The 19,929-nt window shown below is 53.4% G+C and overlaps 1 protein-coding gene across 3 annotated transcripts in view; it reads left to right on the plus strand.

The window, feature by feature from the left end:
* Positions 1-19,929, plus strand: part of LOC144944398 (receptor-type tyrosine-protein phosphatase gamma-like) — a 509,515-nt gene that overhangs the window by 364,981 nt on the left and 124,605 nt on the right. For all 3 annotated transcript variants that reach the window (XR_013639578.1, XM_078872535.1, XM_078872536.1), the window contains exon 9: positions 14,061-14,254. Coding sequence is in view for 2 of the 3 variants with exons in the window: in XM_078872535.1 (XP_078728661.1) it covers positions 14,061-14,254 (194 nt within the window). In the remaining variant the exon portion in view is untranslated. The remainder of the gene's footprint in view (positions 1-14,060; positions 14,255-19,929) is intronic.

Genomic DNA, 19,929 nt, shown 5'->3' on the forward strand with positions numbered 1-19,929 from the left:
CTGTTGCGGTGCGTAAACATCATCGCTGACTGGGGAGACAACGGCACTTGCTCCAGCTGGCTGAATGTTTACACGGGGGATCTTTACCTTTAACTTTGCACACCCTTAACTGCCCCTCTCAGAGTCTGGACTCGTCAGAGAGTACACATTTGCCTTGGCAAGAAACTTTACCAATTAAAATTCAATTATATTTTCCTTTAAAGTTTTGACAAAAAAATAATATCGACATGCCTCCTGCCTGCGTCCAATTTCTGTGACAAAACGGTACGTGATTTTTTTCTAAAGTGGCATGCGAAATGGAAAACCCCCCACCCACAACACGCACCGGGAGAGTTTGCGGGTCGTTGCTCCTTGCGCCGAGAGCGATGTGGTGCCAGCAATCATCGACAACATCGGCCGGCTGCAACTCAGTCCCGGAGTCCTCGGGGGGGCTGAGGGTGGGGTGGGGGGGCCCTTCTTTTCCCCCATGGGCAAGGATGCAGCCTCGGTGGGTATCGGTGTGTGGGTGTCACTGTGCGGGTGTGTGGGTGTTGGTGTGCGGGTGTGTGGGTGTCGGTGTGCGGGTGGGCAGGTGTGTGGGTGTCGGTATACGGGTGTCGGTGTGCGTATGTGTGGGTGTCGGTGTGTGGGTGTGTGGGTGTGTGGGTGTCGGTGTGCGGGTGTGCGGGTGTGTGGGTGTGTGGGTGTCGGTGTGCGGGTATGCGGGTGTGCGGGTGTGTGGGTGTATGGGTGTGTGAATGTGGGTGTCGGTGTGCGGGTGTATGGGTGTGTGGGTGTCGGTGTGCAGGTGTGTGGGGGTGTGTGGGTGTGTGGGTGTGCGGGAGTGTGGGTGTCGGTGTGCGGGTGTGTGGGTGTGTGGGTGTCGGTGTGCAGGTGTTGGGGTGGTGGGTGTGTCGGTGTACAGGTGTGCGTGTGTGTGGGTGTCAGTGAGCGGGTGTGCGGGTGTATGGGTGTGTGGGTGTCGGTGTTTTCGGGTTTGCGGATGTGTGGGTGTGCGGGTGTATGGGTGTGTGGGTGTGTCGGTGTTTCGGTGTGTGGGTGTCAGTGTGCGTGTGTGTGGGTGTCGGTGTGCGGGTGTCGCTGTGCTGGTGTCGCTGTGCTGGTGTCGATGTGCGGGTGTGCGGGTGTCGGTGTAGGGGTGTCGGTGTGAGGGTCTCGATGTGCAAGTGTCGGTGAGTTGGTGTCGGTGTGCGGGTGATGGCGTGTGGGTGTGCGGGTGTGTGGGTGTCGGTGTGCGGGTGTGCGGGTGTGTGGGTGTGTGGGTGTCGGTGTACGCGTGTGTGGGTGTGTGGGTGTCGGTGTGTGGGTGTCGGTGTGTGGGTGTCGGTGTGCGGGTGTCGGTGTGCGGGTGTGTGGGTGGCGGTGTGCAGGTGTGCAGATGTGTCGGTGTGTGGGTGTCGGTGTGCGGGTATGCAGGTGTGCGGGTGTCGGTGTGCGGGTGTGAGGGTGTGCGGGTGACGGTGTGCGGGTGTGTGGGTGTCGCTGTGCGGGTGTCGGTGTGCGGGTGTCGGTGTGAGGGTGTCGGTGTGCGGGTGTGTGGGTGTCGCTGTGCGGGTGTCGGTGTGCGGGTGTCGGTATGAGGGTGTCGGTGTGAGGGTGTGAGGGTGTGCGGGTGTCGGTATGCGAGTGTGAGTGTGATACCATCAGTAGGCCTGGGCTCTGGGTTGTTCTTCGTGGTTTCAGAGTCCCTGACCCGCTCCTCACGATCATTAAGGACCTTCATGATGGTGAGCGGGCCCGGGTAAAACTACATGGCCGGGAGTCAGAGCCATTCGCTGTACACCTTGGGGTACGACAGGAATGTCCTCTGGCTCCCACATTATTTAACATCTATTTCGACTGCGTAGTTCGTGAAGCCTTCAATAGCTGTACCGGGGGAATTACCATTTGGTACAGATATAATGGGAGGCTGATCGACGCCTGGGTGCGATCAAGGGATGGCTCCCTATTGGTCAACCACGTTATGTATGCCGATGATTTGGTAATAGCTGCTCATTCAGAAGAGGAGTTGGAGACGCTGCTGCTGAGACTGGAGCGTGCCACTAAGAGGTGGGGCCTTACCATCAGCCCCACCAAAACTAAGCACCTGCCTGGGTATTTTGTACCATCGGGCACTCCACCCCCACAACTCTCAATCGGTGATGGGGCAGTTGTGGAGAGAGTGGAGAGTTTCCCATACCTGGGCAGTGTGCTTATGACCGGCTCCAGTTTATCAGCAGAGGTCTCACTCCGAATCAGTCGAGCGGCAATATCTTTTCATCGGTTGCGTAACGCTGTGTGGAAGCTACCTGGTCTGTCGCTCCGCACGAAGCTTCAGGTCTTCTCGGCCACGGTCATTCCCTCCCTTCTCTACGCTTGCGAAACGTGGACCCCCCTAGTGGAGCATCTTCGCCGGTTGGAAACATTTAGGCTGGCCTGCCTACGATCCATCCTGGGTTTAACCAGGCTGGATTGTGTGAGGAGCTCACAAGTCCTTGAAAGATCTGGGCAAAGTCCCATCAGTGAGCTCCTCCGGCAGGCAAGGCTGCGTTGGCTGGGTCATGTAGCCCGCATGCCCAGCCACCGCATGCCTAAACAGCTTTTGTTCGGCCGGATCGAGGGGGCTAAACGGGCGCGGCACGGGCTAGAGAAGAGATGGAGTGATGTGGTACAGGAGGACGTGGAGCTGAGTGGACTTGCCGATGACTGGTACCAGCGGTGTCAAGATCGGCCTCAGTGGAGGAGGCTCGTGAAGGACGCTACTGGGCAGTTGGAGGCAGTCGCCCTCCAACAACAACGGAGGGCGGAGGAGCGACGCTCACAACAACGAGCGGAGCGCCGGGTGGCTAAAGCACAGCAAGTTGGCACAGTAGGGGGCACAGGTGGTGCATCAGCCAGTCATCTCGGTCATCTCGGTCAGTCGACCCGTGGCACCTGGGTCTGCCCCGTGACCTCCTGCCAACGGGCGTTCGACACTTCACGTGGCCTCAGGGTGCACATGGCCTGGCACAAGCGTCGTGGTGACGTCACCGCCACTTAGTGGCGAATGGCGGTTGTTGTGTCGGTGTGCGGGTGTGTGGGTGTCGGTGTGCTGGTGTCGGAGTGCGGGTGTCGGAGTGCGGGTGTTGGTGTGCGGGTGTCAGTGTGCGGGTGTGCGGGTGTCGGTGTGCGGGTGTCGGAGTGCGGGTGTCGGTGTGCGGGTGTCGGTGTGCGGGTGTGTGGGTGTCGGTGTGCTGGTGTCGGAGTGCGGGTGTCGGTGTGCGGGTGTCGGTGTGCGGGTGTCAGTGTGCGGGTGTGCGGGTGTCGGTGTGCGGGTGTCGGAGTGCGGGTGTCGGAGTGTGGGTGTCGGTGTGCGGGTGTCGGTGTGCGGGTGTCGGTGTGTGGGTGTCGGAGTGTGGGTGTCGGTGTGCGGGTGTCGGTGTGCGGGTGTCGGTGTGCGGGTGTCGGTGTGCGGGTGTGCGGGTGTCGGTGTGCGGGTGTCGGTGTGCGGGTGTCGGTGTGCGGGTGTCGGTGTGCGGGTGTCGGTGTGCGGGTGTCGGAGTGCGGGTGTCGGAGTGCGGGTGTCGGTGTGCGGGTGTCGGTGTGCGGGTGTCGGTGTGCGGGTGTCGGAGTGTGGGTGTCGGTGTGTGGGTGTCGGTGTGTGGGTGTCGGTGTGTGGGTGTCGGAGTGTGGGTGTCGGTGTGCGGGTGTCGGTGTGCGGGTGTCGGTGTGCGGGTGTCGGTGTGCGGGTGTCGGTGTGCGGGTGTCGGTGTGCGGGTGTCGGTGTGCGGGTGTCGGTGTGCGGGTGTCGGTGTGCGGGTGTCGATGTGCTGGTGTCGGTGTGCGGGTGTCGATGTGCTGGTATTCGTGTGCAGAAAACGCCGTGATGTTCAGATGTGGAGACCCACGCAACATTTCCGATTAAAGATCCGGCGGAGTTCGACTCCGCCACAGTTCGACTCCGCCGCGTGTTTTTCTCTCCCTTCATCTGGCGGTCGTGCCTGTGTCCGTACCCACACCCGAACCATAAACCCCCCCGCTCCCCCCCCACCACTGTGAGCAAACAACCACAACGTTAGCATAGCTAACCCCCGCCCCCGCCTACCCCGTCTACGCTGCTCCTTCTTCTTAGCACAGCACTCAACGTACGCGCCAGATATTGGCCATCGATGGCCAACCTGTGGGCCAAGCAGGGCCACACCCAGACCCAGTCCCCCCATCCTAACACCCCCGGCCGATCCCCAATCGCGACCCTCGCCGTGCCAATCCGTTAGCTGCTCGGGGCACCTTCGCCAATCGGCCCCCAGGGGGTGTGGAGGCCCGGCCGGCTCGCTACGCCAAATTGCTCACTTAATTTGATGTTATTTGATTTCGACTACGGCTCTCTCTCTGTGTATATATAGAAAGAAAAAAAGTACAAATGTATTTAAAAATATACACACGCAAATATATATTCCGTCTCTTTTACTGTTTATATCGTGGAATAATTCTGGAGGATTCATACATATTTAATAATGCCAGGGCAGAGCCCAATACATCATCGAGCAAACAGAAATGTCAGCTCATTTTCACATATTTAATGACTTGATGTAACGTAACCTTTTCCAATATTAATGTGCCGTCACCACTTCTGATATTAACGCCACTTTATATACAGCACAAACTTCCCGTTCGCCACACACACACAAATATATATTTATGAATTAGTTGTTTGGACAATCATGCGATTGTTATTACGATGATGGAAAAGGGCAAAATGGTTTCTTCCTTGGGCAAACGTCGCAGCCTGGTGAGTTCAACTCAGTGGATACTTGTAGCCTGCGTGTGGTGCGGTGTGTGCGGTGTGTAAACATCGCCACTCGGGAGACAAAGGTGGCCAGGCGTGGTGGTTGCTGGCCACCAACCTCCTTCGTGTGCCGTGCCAGCCTCCATAGGTGCTACTTGCTGAAAGCACCTGCCCCAAAAGTCTGTTAAGGCTGTTAAGGCTATACTTGGGTAGATCTTTGTCTGCGTGCTTTTGTGGGAAGCGGTCGTGTAGTTGGCGAGCTGCGCTATAAACCTGGTCACCCGAGTTCGATTCCCGCTCACGGCCATCAATGCCAGTGATGATTATCTGCACCAGTCCTGGGCCTCCCCGAGGTCGACTCAGCCTCATATGAGTACAACACCAGGTGCGGTGTGTAGTAAAGATCTTAGTTTTTCTGGGGAGCGGTCGTGTAGTTGTTTAGCCCACCATGCTACAAAGCCGTTCACGACCAATAACAGTGGCGAAAGTTTAAACCGCTGCTGGGACTGGCCCTCGAGGTGCGGTGTGCAAACATCAGCACTGGGGAGACAATCGGCCGGGCGTGGTGCTGACCAGACCTCATCGGTCCTCACTAACCGCACTTGTCCCACACAGTCTGGTAAAGGCTATCCGCGAGATTTTTGTCTGTGTGTGTTGCGTGCCGCCTGTACGTACAAGTACAACGTTTGGTTTACGAGCGGGTGAAGGAAGGTGCCATTCGAAGGGACAGCATCGAAGAGCGTCACGGCTGATGATAATGGAGGATAGATGGAAGGGAAGATAGGAGAGGGAAACGGTGGCAGAGCGGTGCTCTTCATGCGACGCGCTGAAGATAGGCGATAGATTGAGAAAAAAAATCGGTCCTGGACATCGACCCAAGGGCAACGAGGACACGACGAGGCGGATGGGAGATTCTGTCGTCCCGCAGGGGTCATGAGGCACTGTGCACGGATCTCCCTAGTTGACCACGCGAATGCCGCACGATGAACGCTCACCCCTCCGGGGGGGCTAGCGCGCCTCTCTGTTTTTTGCGCGCCACGTGGATTCTTGAATCTTAAACTTCGCCTCGAGGTGGTGCAGGCCAGATGCGTTCAATTACGCGTCAAAGTTAGGGATTTAACACGGACGTTGTACACCGAACGCTGTCCGATTTTAATTATTTTTTTGCAGGCCATAACCGGGCCAAATCGAGGGGACGATGGCCGCCTCTGCAAGGCAACAGAGCCCCTCTCTCTCCCCCTCCCTCCCGGGCCCCCCCCGCCCCGGGCCATAGACCCGCCCCCCACTGATGAGGTTTTACCTCCCTACGCAAATGTTCGCACGTATTTTTGTCGGGTTTGTTTTTAATTCAGGAAGTGGCGCAGAGGTCAGAGAAAGCTTGGGTTCGAATCTGGGTTTCAGCCACTGCCCTTGATGTGACCGGGTTCGCAAGCATGGCGAGTGGATGGTCTCAGCCTGGTCGCCATGAGTCCACGGGAGAAAAAAATGGATCGCATTAATTTGGCTTTTCACTCACAGAATCAAAATATATCTGACTGCCGTTGCGACGAACATTTCCCGTACAGGGCGACCGCACGTGTACATGTGCCAGCATCGTGTTGTTACAAAGAGGTCACGCTAAGGGATCTCAGGAGTAGTTCTGTGACACCTCCTTGCGCGAGATGTTTCTGAACAAAACGGTAGCGGCGAACGTCGTGTGACCCTGGGCCCCTCTGTCCCGTGCCCCCCCCCCCCCCCCGCCCTGATGGCTATGCTCACGGCAACCTCCCAAGTGAAATTGGAGCGCCGAGGTCATCCTGGCGTGGAGCCCCAGCGGCGAAGGCAGCGGCGTAGCTGGCGAGTGCACAGGCCGGTGCAACTGCACCCCCCCCCCCCCCACCGCCGTGTGGCCTACGGAAGGGCGCAGGTGTCGGGGCTGTGACGAGAGAGGGAGGGGGATGAGGTGGGGGATGAAATGAGGACATGCATTATAATGAGGTCGCACTCATTACATGCAACGTGCTTGTTGCAAATTAAACACAATGCCTCACTGATGTCGTCCAGGAACATAAACCATCACGCAAACTCCGGTCATCCTCGCAGCAGCGGCTTTTGGTTGGCCATCGAACAAAGACGGTCACTGCATTACCGCGTGCTTTCAGATGCGCTTCTGCGGCCGTCTGGAATGCCTCTTCCAATATTAGGAAGCCACTGAAGCTACGCACTTTTAAATAATCTGTATTGAACACTCATTTCTTTACAACTGCTTTTTGTTTTTAGTTTGTTGTGCTTCCCCATGCACCTCCAATTAGTAAGGTTGTCTACGTACGGTGCGAAAGAAGTTCAAAATACATAGCACGGTTGGCTACGTGCAGTGCGAAATAAGTTGAACATACACAGCACGTTTGGCGGCACCAGTTGTAGTGGATTCAACTGAGTCGCAGACGTACTTCTTGGAGGCAACACATTATTTATTAACACCAACACATAACACAAATGGGTTACTGCCCCTGTACCAGATAACCTATGGTGGTGGACCACCAGGCTAACTACGCTAGTTACTGGGAGTAGCTACAATGGACAGGACCCGAGCTGGGGTCCTCGTCCACATATTGGTGACTTCTTCTTGGACGTAGATTGTAGATCTTCAGATGACGGCAGCAACGCTGAACCCCGGTCCCTGTGGGGACCCCGTTTACATGCTCCCGGATCGTGGCTGGCCCCGCCCTTGGCCACGACCACTTTCGAGAAACCTCTTGTCGTTTCTCGGATCTCACCTTGACACGTGACCACCCCCTAGCCCCCACCTGGGGCCCTAGTGTAGATCTTACTGGTCACGTGCCTTCCGGGGTCACCCAGAGTGCCACGGCCCGGGGTAACCTCACCCCATGGCTGACACTTTCATACTCCCTCCCGTAGGGGTCAGCACTGCACGCCACGCGTGGTGCTACTGAGCGCTATCCCAGCGCTCACCGAGCCCCCTCTAGAGCCGGTACTACACCCACCTATGGGGTGTCCGCGATGGCGATGCATCGCACGTCGTGCCTCGCTAGGGCCGGCATTACCCATCCACGATGTCGCTACACATACGGTGCGAAAGAAGTTGAACATACGTACATAGCAAGGTTGGCTATGTATGGTGTGAAAGAAGTTCACCATACTTAAATAGCACTGTTGGCTACATACATCATGAAAGAAGTTCAACATATGTACTGTCTTGCCTCACGGCAGATGTGGAGCGTACGTTCACAGGAAGTTCCTGTTTTTTTATGCTAATTTTGGTCACGTGACCAGGAGGTGACGATGTTAGATTTTCAGTGAACCACGCGGGCATCTGCCATCTTACTGATAATTCAAGATGGCGGCACGCGTCACATCTTAGTGAGACCACAGCCGCACTTGTCCATTGTGGGAGCTTAAGAAGCATTGTCTGTAAGTTTGTTTATATTTCTATAATATTGGCAATTCTGTTGTAATGTTGGAATGACCGTTATAGTGATGTAAATGCCTTTATGGTGCCGTTAAGTTGTTGTAGTAAATACGAGGCCTAGTTAGTAACGAAGCCTGCGACTTTCCTTATTGTGGATGTTACTTGTGATTTAGTAGGTCGAGTCAGACTTGTGCCTATGTTGCGGTCCTGAGAGTAAAGATGACGAAGTATCTCATCCACAGTTTAGTGGTATGTGTAATGCTGTACATTTGGGGTGCAGTGGAATGAATACACGATGTGCCTGTATGCAACACACCGGCTTGTACTCTTGTCTAGATGTTCAGTGGTCATGTAGGGGCCTGGTCCGTCCAGGATCTATTGTTATCTAAGACAATGTTCTGATGCTGTGGTGTTCATTGTTTTGGTGTTTCCGGATTATAACAGATGCTGTATCTGTCTTCTTAGGTTTTTTCGGTAAAGTCACGTAGAAAGTAAAATAAAATAAAAACAAAAATCACGACGTTTCGGAGGCAACACAAGTCTCCGTCATCAGGTGGGACCGTCACAGCCAGATTAGCTGTATCAAGTGAGGCAATGATTCAAGATGTAATCCCTTAAAAGCGAGTTGAGGGGGGAGGGAGAGGGAGGGGGGGAGCTCATCAGACTATGGTAGCCAATGAAAGGAACGTATCGGGAGGGAGGGGGGGCGAGGCCAAAAGGGTGGGCGATGGACGTGGAAGCGCTTGTGCGCAAGCGGCCAATTACTGCACACGCCAACACAATGGAGCGATTGTGCGCAAGCGGCCAGCCACTGCACCCGCCAACACAATGGGCAGAGAGGAGGAGGGGAGGTCTAATACACATGATAGACAAAAGAACGAAAATGATGATGGGTACAAACTTAGGGGGAGCTCATCAGACTATGGTAGCCAATGAATGGAACGTATCGGGAGGGAGGGGGGGCGGGGGGGGGCGAGGCCAAAAGGGTGGGCGACGGACGTGGAAGCGCTTGTGCGCAAGCGGCCAATTACTGCACACGCCAACACAATGGAGAGAGAGGGGGAGGGGGGGTCTGATACACATGATAGACAAAAGAACGAAAATGCCCATGTTTATACCAATGCTGGCTGAACAATGAAGAGAGTACTGTTAAAATAACTGGGGATGTTAACACTCGGTAAAGTACAGTAAAATAGTGCCTGTCAGATAAGATGGTCCAAAAAATTTGTGATTAAGTTTTTTTGCGTGGTTGATAACATCTTTCCTTAGTAATCATTGGAAAGATGTTATCAACCACGCAAAAAAACTTAATCACAAATTTTTTGGACCATCTTATCTGACAGGCACTATTTTACTGTACTTTACCGAGTGTTAACATCCCCAGTTATTTTAACAGTACTCTCTTCATTGTTCAGCCAGCATTGGTATAAACATGGGCATTTTCGTTCTTTTGTCTATCATGTGTATCAGACCCCCCCTCCCCCTCTCTCTCCATTGTGTTGGCGTGTGCAGTAATTGGCCGCTTGCGCACAAGCGCTTCCACGTCCGTCGCCCATCCTTTTGGCCTCGCCCCCCCCCCCCCCGCCCCCCCCCCTCCCTCCCGATACGTTCCATTCATTGGCTACCATAGTCTGATGAGCTCCCCCTAAGTTTGTACCCATCATCATTTTCGTTCTTTTGTCTATCCTGTGTATTAGACCTCCCCTCCTCCTCTCTGCCCAATTGTGTTGGCGGGTGCAGTGGCTGGCCGCTTGCGCACAATCGCTCCATTGTGTTGGCGTGTGCAGTAATTGGCCGCTTGCGCACAAGCGCTTCCACGTCCATCGCCCACCCTTTTGGCCTCGCCCCCCCTCCCTCCCGATACGTTCCTTTCATTGGCTACCATAGTCTGATGAGCTCCCCCCTCCCTCTTCCTCCCCCCTCAACTCGCTTTTAAGGGATTACATCTTGAATCATTGCCTCACTTGATACAGCTAATCTGGCTGTGACGGTCCCACCTGATGACGGAGACTTGTGTTGCCTCCGAAACGTCGTGATTTTTGTTTTTATTTTATTTTACTTTCTACGTGACTTTACCGAAAAAACCTAAGAAGATGATTCCTTGCAGTCACGAAAGCTTCAAATCTAGAATTAATGCTGTATCTGTGTTTTCTCACCAGTTTTACCTTGTTACAATCAATAAATGACGATTGGAGTTGGACGTTCATCCTGGCTCCGAGGGTTTATTGAACGCAAGGTTATCTACTCGACTAGCGGTGCAACGCAGCGCACAGCGAGGCCGAGATAGTAGAAAGACAGTCTTCTTGAAGCTCCCAGCCAGCCCTGCAGCCAGCCCTGCAGGCAGCTCTGCAGCCAGCCCTGCAGCCAGCCCTGCAGCCAGCCCTGCAGCCAGCTCTGCAGCCAGCCCTGCAGTCAGCCTGCAGCAAGCAAGGAGCTCTGCAACGAGTCTACATTAAAATCGTGCTGCAAGCATCGCAGCATGGAAAGCCTCAGTTCGGCAGGGAGAGATGCTGAAGAAGGTGATTTAAACAATCCAGGACCTCCCATCCTGCCTCAAGAGGACCAAGGGAGTTCAAGGCCCCAAAGAGAGGTCAGGTTGACACAACGGGCCTTGGAAATCTATGATGCTGAGAAACAGGACCTTGATGCCAGGATACAACGGGCATGGGACCGGGTTGATGCAGATTTATCTGAAGCTTCAAACGCCTCAGACACAGTGGCCTCAATTCAGCGGGCCATCCAGCGAGTGAAGGTGAGCAGCTCAAGCTACAAGCTCCTGGAAAATAAATACATCTCCCCCCTGATGAAGGTGAAAACAGATGAGGGCATTGAAGGAGTGCGCACGCAAGAACACTTCCTTGAACTGCTCGATGATAATGTGCAGGCAGTGATACAAGATGCAATGGACCATGTGGAGGGCTTAAGAGAGACACGATCTCAGCACTCTGTCTCATCCAGGTCCACCACAAGATCTAAAACCTCAGCGCACTCACAGACATCATCTACTAGTATGGCAGCAGCTCAGGCACGTGCAGCAGCAGAAGCAGCAAACGCCCGTATTGCCTACATGGCCGAAGAGGAAGCCATGCTAATTGAAAGGGCTCGTATACAAGAAGAAGCAAGCATAGCAACTGCTGCCGCACGGAGGAAAGCAGAGCTCGCAGAGCAAGAAAGTATATTAGCAACTGCTGCCGCACGGAAGAAAGCAGAGCAAGAAAAAGCAGAGCTTGAAGAGCAGGAGAGTACATTAGCAGCTACTGCCACACGGAAGAAAATTGAGCTGGATGCTAAGTTAAGCACCCTACAACTCAAAAGGGAAGCAGCTGCTGCAAGGGCCCAGGCAGAGGTGCTCGAAGCAGCAGCCAACCTGGATAAGGAAGAGAATTGGAGTGAGTTTGGCACGCAGATACCTGTCAAGGACCGTGATCAACTCACCAGAAAAAATATTTTGGACTGGTCTGAACAATGCATCTATGCTCCTCCACCAAACCATACTGAACAAAGGGTGGACGTTCAGGCTTCGCCATCTTCACACTGAATGAACATGAATGCTGACTACGGGAATGGTGGAAATGCATATCCTACCCTGAGAGTTAGTCGCCGACTCAGCGTCGTGCTCGTGGGGTCAGACGTGGATGCACCAAGTCAGACCCACATTCCAGACAGTCACATAAGGGGATCCAACCAACGTGATCGAAACCCTTTGGGCCCACAGTCTAACGCCATCGCGAATGACGGCATGCAAGGCAATACAGCCAATAATGCCACCTCACAAGCGCCAGTATGGACACACCCTGGATCAGCAGGACTAGGGGACTTTGCTAGGTAGCTGGCTCACCGCGAACTAATCAACACAGGACTCGTTAAGTTTGATGACCACTCTTAGAACTATCGAGCCTGGAGATCTACCTTCAGGAATGCAATCCGAAATGCAGACATCTCTGCAAGTGAAGAACTGGACCTGTTGGTGAAATGGTTAGGAAATGAATCTGCAGAGTACGCAAAGAGGATCCGGTCAGCAAACATTGACGACCCCACCTCAAGCCTGCATGCGGTGACTCCTCCTCGCACCGGGCCCGTGCCGAGCGCGCGGCACCCCGGGGCGACGAGCAGGAGTTTCTCTGTGAGAGGATCCGTCACCGCACCTGTGCGGTGACGTTGTGGTGGTGGCGGTGGGGACAGTGGCGGCGATGGGGAACGGAGCGAATAATCAACGGGGGAGAGAGAGAACTCCGGTCGCGCTGGTGGTGGTCCGTGCGGGGTGGGGGGCAGCTGTTATGAGAATGGGGGGCGTGGGGGTGATGAAGGTGGTGGTTGTTGGGCGGGGGGGGCGGTGGTGGTGGTAGGAGCGGGGGCTGTAGCGGTCGGCGTGGACTGGGCTCAGGAGGAAACCCGGCGACAGTTTAATTTCCGCTCGCGATCAACACGATCATCTGAGCAGATCGTGGACCCGGTGCGGTGGTATGTAAACATCGTCACTGGGGAGACAAAGGTGGCCAGGGGTGGTGCTTGGCCACCCACCCCTCGTGCATCGTGCCGGCCTTAATAGGCGTTCGCTAACAGCACTTATCTGTCGAAGGTTTTACCGGGGACATATTTGGGGGCGAGGGGCAGCGGTGGTGCGGGCGAGGGGGTATTTGGTTTTGTGGGGGCCGTTGTGGTAAGATGGGACGATGTGGTAAGTCTGTGTGTGTGTGTTGAACTTGTTTCTCACCATACAAATCAATTTATAACATTTTTGACATGCGTTTTTCTGGATTTTTGTGTTGTTATTCTGTCTCTCACTGTTCAAATTAACCTACCATTAAAATTATAGACTGATCATTTATTTGTCAGTGGGCAAACGTACAAAATCAGCAGGGGATCACATACTTTTTTCCCTCACTGTATGTGGTAAGTGGGGGGCGATATGGTAAGTGGGGGGCTATGGGGTCTGCGTAGAGATGGGCACCAGGATGGAGTCTCGCTGCTGTGGTGGCCCCTCCGCGTCCGTTGATCGCACCGTGGATTTATCGATGGCGCTGATTGACGGGCGGCACTGGCAGGAGGCTGATAGAGGCATTGATGAGTGCGATGATGTGAGCGATGGAGTCTTGAAATGGCGATGGTGAGCACTGTGACAATATTTGTTTATTTATGATGATGATGTTGACATGATGATGCATTCAAGGACGATGTCCCGTAGATGATAATAATTTAGTTGATGTATTATCCAAATAATTATTTGGATAATCATGATTTTGATGCTGAGTGACACGATGATGTCGATGATGATGAGTGAGATGATGATGATGGTGATTGAGATGATGATGATGCCAATGATGATGGTGAGTGAGATAATGATGAGTGAGATGATGGTGATAGTGGGTGAGATGATGATGGTGAGTGAGATGATGATGGTGGCGATGGTCGTGACGTAGACGACGTGGCTTGGATAGTGGATGAGGACCGTGAGTTTAGGACCGTGAGTTTAGGCACGAGAGCGAGCAGCTCTCGATTGAAAGGTCGCGACTTCGTACGCTGCCCATTGGTCGACTCATCGTCCCTCTGGGGGTCAATGCAATGAGCACCACTTGTGGGGAGGTCAACAGTGGTTGTCCTGCAGATGGACTCGCCATTGCCACATTAATGTGGAATTTCCATCAATGGCTCAGGGTTGTTAATGGGGGAGAATTACCACCTCAATGCTAATTGGGGGAGGAAATCAGCTGTATGTATTATGGCGATTATGATTTAAATAATAATGATGACGATGGTGATACTGGGTACAATTATCATGATGATAATGATGATAGTGATGATGATGTAGATGACGGTGGCAAGGCTGATGGTGATGGTGACGATGGTGGCGAGGATGATGTTGATGGTGACGACGATGATGATGATGATGACGATGTGTCTCCGCAGTCTGCACGGCCGTGCCGCAGCGCGTGTGGGTCGAGGAGTCCGATTGGTCCACGGTGCGGGTGCGCTGGGGACGAGCGCGTGTCGTTGCCGGTGGCGACGCCGCCTCCGTCGCTGTGGTGATGTACGCCGTGTCCATGGAGCGCTCCGGGGAGGGACGGAGACTTACGCGGCGCACCCACGGAGAGACAGATACGGTGAGACACACACACAGGCACACTCACGTACAGGCACACAAACTGTCTAACACGTAGGCTTTCGTGACCAATATCATCCATTATACAGGTTTTTTGGGTGAAATCACGTAAATAAAAATATGTCGTTAAACCCGTCACCACCCGACACAGCCAACTAGTAAGGTTAAGTAAACAAAACGTGCCAATTCGTCACTAGTACAGCACTACACCGGTGTGTTGGAGAGTAAAGCCACAACATTTACAATCTGAGTACCGTGACGTTTCGCCAGTAATTACAACGAGCTTCATCAGGCGACAGCCAGATTTGTGGAGAAGTCCTCCTGTTTCGTTCCTTAAATAGAGGCGCAGGTGTGATGACAACACGTTTGTGCTGTTCTTGCGCGAAGTGGGGGAGGGAGTTAGTGAATGCATGAAGATGACTGTGGGCATCCATTGCCGTTTGGGTTATTTATGGTAATCGACGAACATTATGCGAGCCCATTGCTCTTGTACTTCCTGTTGATTGTGTGAACTAAAATAGCCGTACCAACGGCAATCCCTGTTGAAGTATGGTGACCTGTATAGACATGCATTTAAATAATGTATTATTTGATGATTCGCTTCCAAGCAGCACTTATCCTGTAGCTATCCGAACGGTTAAAAATATATATTTCTCTCAATTTCGATACAGTAAATCCTCTAATTAGTCTTCGCCAATAGTAACTAGTTTTGCACGGAACTTCAACATTATCAAAACCAATTGAGTGTCCTTGTTGGCGCACAACTGTTGTCATCACATCTACGCAATGGCGGAGCCAGGATTTTCAGGTAGGGGGGGCAACCCCTCCAGCAATGACAAATGATAGAGGAGTTATTAGTAAGTAAGGACTTGTCCCTTCCTTTTTATTCGACGCGTGTGCGGCGATGGCGCAGCCATCGATCGAGGGTCGAATTCGAACCGCGTCGTGTGATCGGCATCGCGCTCGCTGAAGGTTTGCCTTCAGGGAAGTCGTGTACTGTATACACAACTGCGCACAATTCTGTGAGTCACTTAGAACTGCTTTGCCGCTACTTATTGCCAGTTATGGACTCAGACTATTGTCCTATGATCTCATAGAGTCCCTGGCATGTAATAATATGCTACACAGTGGCAGTGGGTGTCGCAAGATGCCGATTTATTACTAATAAACCTCATTGGGGGGGCACGTGCCACCCCACCCCCCCACTGGCTCCGCCAGTACATCTACGCCTCTATTTGAGGAACGAAATAGGTGGACTTCTCCACAAATCTGGCTGTCGCCTGATGCTGCTAGTTGTAATTACTGGCAAAACGTCACGGTCCTCAGATTGTAAATGTTGTGGCTTGGCTCTCCAACACACCGGTTAGTGCTGTACTACTAATGAATTGGCACGTTCTGTTTACGTGACAACCCTTACTAGCTGGCTGTGTCGGGTGGTGGCGGGTTTAACGACACATTTATATATTTACGCGATCTAACCCAAGCAACCTGTATTATGGAGGCACACACGCACGCACGGAGAGACAGAGACCGTACGACGCACACACGCGCGCGTGTACTCACTCACGTACAGACGCACACACGTACGGAGAGATGGACACGGTGAGATGCACACACCGCGCACTCACTCATGTACAGGCACACACACACAGGCACACTCACGCATTCATGTACAGACACACGTACACACGCACTCACGTACAGACACACACGCACTCACGTGCAGACACACTTACACAGACGCACTCAGGTACAGACGCACACAAACACACGCGTGCACGGAGAGACGGACACGGTGAGGCGCATACACACACACACATGCACTGACTCGCGTACAGATTAACGTACACACACGCGTACCCACGCATTCACATTCGCGCTGGGTTAGGATAAGCGTCGCGAACACATAGCTATGAGGACACTGAGACATGTGGGATTAGTGTTGGGAGGGAGGGGAGCTGCCGTGTGGAAATGTGTGAACGAACAGAGGAGAGTGGAGCTGCCACCTTTGCGGTGTGAACTCGTAGCCAGAGGGCAGAGGGAGGGAGAGGGCTTGTGTTGCCAAGATCCTCCACCGCCCCGACGCAGCCACACACGTGTTAGTTGATGTTAACTACCTCGCCTTGTATACATGAGGTCGTGGGTTCAAGCCCGACTCTTACGCATGTTTATTTGGAGTTTGCATGTGTGTCTCTCTGTAGTCGCATGGATTTTTCTCCGGGTCCTCCGGTTTTCTCTCCACATCTAAAATCAACGGCACACGTTGAGAGTATTTGGCTGCAATCAATTTCCATGTGATGATGAGCCACTTCGTTGAGCTATTATTTGTGGCCTGAAAAAGATCTACGTAGCTCAGTGGGCTTTATCTGGAAAAAATAAATAGTTTTTCGCATAATACACAGGCAGTGTGCTGTTTACACGTATTTCCAGCCTGCGCTATCATTCACGTGTGATGATAGGATTTTTTCTTCTTTAACAGTCTTGATTTTTGAACCATACATTTAGTTAGTGTTCCCTGTGTTTGTGTTTGTATGCAGTGCCAGATTATCCTAGTAGCAAAAGTATCATTTTCAAGGGCCCCGCGCTAAATGCTTTCAAGCTATCAATTCCCGTTCAGTGGTTCTGCACTTGCTCTATTACTATAGTACTATACGGCCTTCAACTTTTATGAACGACTGGGTGTTTAAGGTTAGCGATTTGTCGTATTATATGGCTGTATAGCAAATAAAAAAATACAATTACTTTACTATGCAAGTAAAAAATTTGAGTTTTAATGTTATTCTTATTTATTTATTTAGGGCCCTTTTATAACATATGCTACAGGCCCCTCACTAGCTTAATCCGGCAGTGTGCATGTGTACGTGTGTGTGTGCGTGCAAACACAACCCCCTACCTCCTCGTGGTGCCGGACGGCAACGCTGTGGTGGGCAGTGCCTTGGGGGGAGGGCCAATTTAAATTGGCCTTTCCCCTCATGGCGTTTGTAACCACCACAGCGGCCAAATGGGGGCTCTAGATGGGTGCGAGGCGCTGATAACCCCTCCACCTTCAATTAATTACCACTAAACCACGTCTGAAAATTTTAATTAATGAGCTTTTGCCGGAGGCCCCGGGGGTACAGGCGTCTATGACGTCTCTTGGCCAAACCCCATTTGGCGGAGCCAGGAGACTGAATCCTTACCCTCGGGGCTCCTCCAGAAACAACAAAAAACCACTACGTGTGGCCATGTGGAATGTTTGAACGCTCACTGCGGAGGAGAGGCTGCCACTCCTCTGTCGGGAGCTGGACCGGTACCGCCTGGATCTCTGTGTATTCAGGAGGTCCTGGACCTCCCTAATTGAGCATCTTCGCCGGTTGGAAACATTTAGGCTGGCCTGCCTACGATCCATCCTGAGTTTAACCAGGCTGGATTGTGTGAGGAGCTCACAAATCCTTGCAAGATCTGGGCAAAGTCCCATCGTTGAGCTCCTCCGGCAGGCAAGGCTGCATTCGCTGGGTCATGTAGCCCGCATGCCCAGCCACCGCATGCCTAAACAGCTTTTGTTCGGCCGGATCGAGGGGGCTAAACGGGCGCGGCATGGGCTAGAGAAGAGATGGAGTGATGTGGTACAGAAGGACGTGGAGCTGAGTGGACTTGCCGATGACTGGTACCAGCAGTGTCAAGATCGGCCTCTGGAGGAGGCTCGTGAAGGACGCTACTGGGCAGTTGGAGGCAGTCGCCCTCCAACAACAATGGAGGGCGGAGGAGCGACGCTCACAACAACGAGCGGCACGCCGGGTGGCTAAAGCACAGCAAGTTGGTACAGTAGGGGGCACAGGTGGTGCATCAGCCAGTCATTTCGGTCATCTCGGTCAGTCGACCCGTGGTACCTGGGACTGCCCCGTGACCTCCTACCATCGGGCGTTCGACACTTCACGTGGCCTCAAGGTGCACATGGCCTGGCACAAGCGTCGTGGTGACATCACCGCCACTTAGTGGCGAATGGCGGTTGTTGTTGTGTGTGGGGAGAGGTAGTGCAGTGGTTAGTGCACTGTGCTACGAACCCGGCGATCTAATTTCGATTCCCGCTCACGGCCAATACCAGTAACGATTATCTGAACCGGTCATGGGCCTCCCCTAGGTCGACTCAGCCTCAAATGAGGACCTGTTGCGGTGTGTAAACATCGCCACTGGGAAGACAAAGATGTCTGGGCATGTTTGCTGGCCACCCACCCCATTGTGTGCCATGCTGGCCTTCATAGGTGCTCGCCAACAGCACTTGCCCCAACAGTCGGTTAAGGCTACACAGGGGATCTTTCTCTTTGTATGTGCATGTGCGCCGTTACTTGTGTGTTTTACGCGTGACATTTCACCACATGGGAGTCAGCTGAAGGTTTTGCTTTGCTCTACCCTCTCCTCTCACCTCTGCCTCTCTCCCTTTCATCATCCTCGGCTCTGCACTCACAGTCCCTGCATGTGCGTGTGTGTGTGTGAGTCAGTGTGTTTGTTTTGTGTGTGTGTGTATGGGGAGCGGTAGTGTAGCGGTTAGTGCTGCACTGCGCTACGATCCCGGCGACCAGAGTTTGATTCCCGCTCACAGTCAATAGCAGTGACGATTATCTGAACCGGTACTGGGCCTCCCCGAGGTCGACTCAGCCTCAAATGAGTACCTGTTTTAGTGTGTGAAAACATCTCCACTAGGGAGACAAAGGCAGTCGGGCATGGTGCTAGCCACCCACCCCCTCGTGCTGTGCCGGCCTTCATAGCTGCTACTTGCTAACGGCCCTTTCCCCAACAGGCTGTTAAGGCTATATGGGGGGGGATCTTTATCTTTGCAAATGTTTTGTTCACGGTGAGCATTCTTTTTTGAGGGTCCGCGTGGGAACGCGTGCATAAGTGAGCGCCGCCAGTGTAAATGAGTGCGAATGCGGGAGAGTGTGAGTCGCCGGTGAGTGTGTGAGCGACACTCCGTGTGGTGTGGCATACATTGTGTGCGAGCATCCTCTGGCGCTAAGGGCCCCCTCTTGGTCCGAGCTCCTATTCACAATCCCTCGAGTGGATGTTAGCTCGCCGATGGCAACATCACCCACCCCCTCCCCCGCTATGCGCAGATCTCCCAAGCTAAGAGGCTTCGAGGCCGGTCACCGCTTGAATGGGCGGCCACCGCCATGCATAAAGAACATGAGTTAGCGGCGTTACAGCTGCTGTGTACAGGCCGCTGTGGCCGCGACACTGCTGCCATCGGATGGCGGTCCAGCAAAATTCATCGTTGTCCAGCGCTATGCTCCCCCACCTTCGCTCACCAGCGGTGAGCAGCGCGGTGAAGGACGGCGAGATCACACCCCACGGCCCGCGCGGTGTGGCGAGGCCAACATCCAGCGGGGGGCGGGGGGGGGGGGCTGTACGCTGTGAGTCTCGTTCATTTTTCACTCCAGTTGTGCGTTTTTTTTACCGTGACCTCTGTTTGGTTAAAATGGCGAACGGCGGTTTGAGCGATGCCCTTAAGCAAAACAAAATTAACGATTTTAATTTCTTATTTTATCGCACGCTTGGAATTTACGCCAAGAAGCAGAGAGAGGAGCACACAGATTGGAGAAGGGACGCTGGGGTCGCTACGCAGCTCTGAGCGCGTGTAAAAGCTGAGCGGTCTTGCCCCGAGGGACGCCGGTCGAGACTTACAACGGAGTGGCAGCCAAG

This window comes from Lampetra fluviatilis, chromosome 34 (assembly GCF_964198595.1).
Source record: "Lampetra fluviatilis chromosome 34, kcLamFluv1.1, whole genome shotgun sequence".
In the NCBI taxonomy this organism is placed as follows: Eukaryota; Metazoa; Chordata; class Hyperoartia; order Petromyzontiformes; family Petromyzontidae; genus Lampetra; species Lampetra fluviatilis.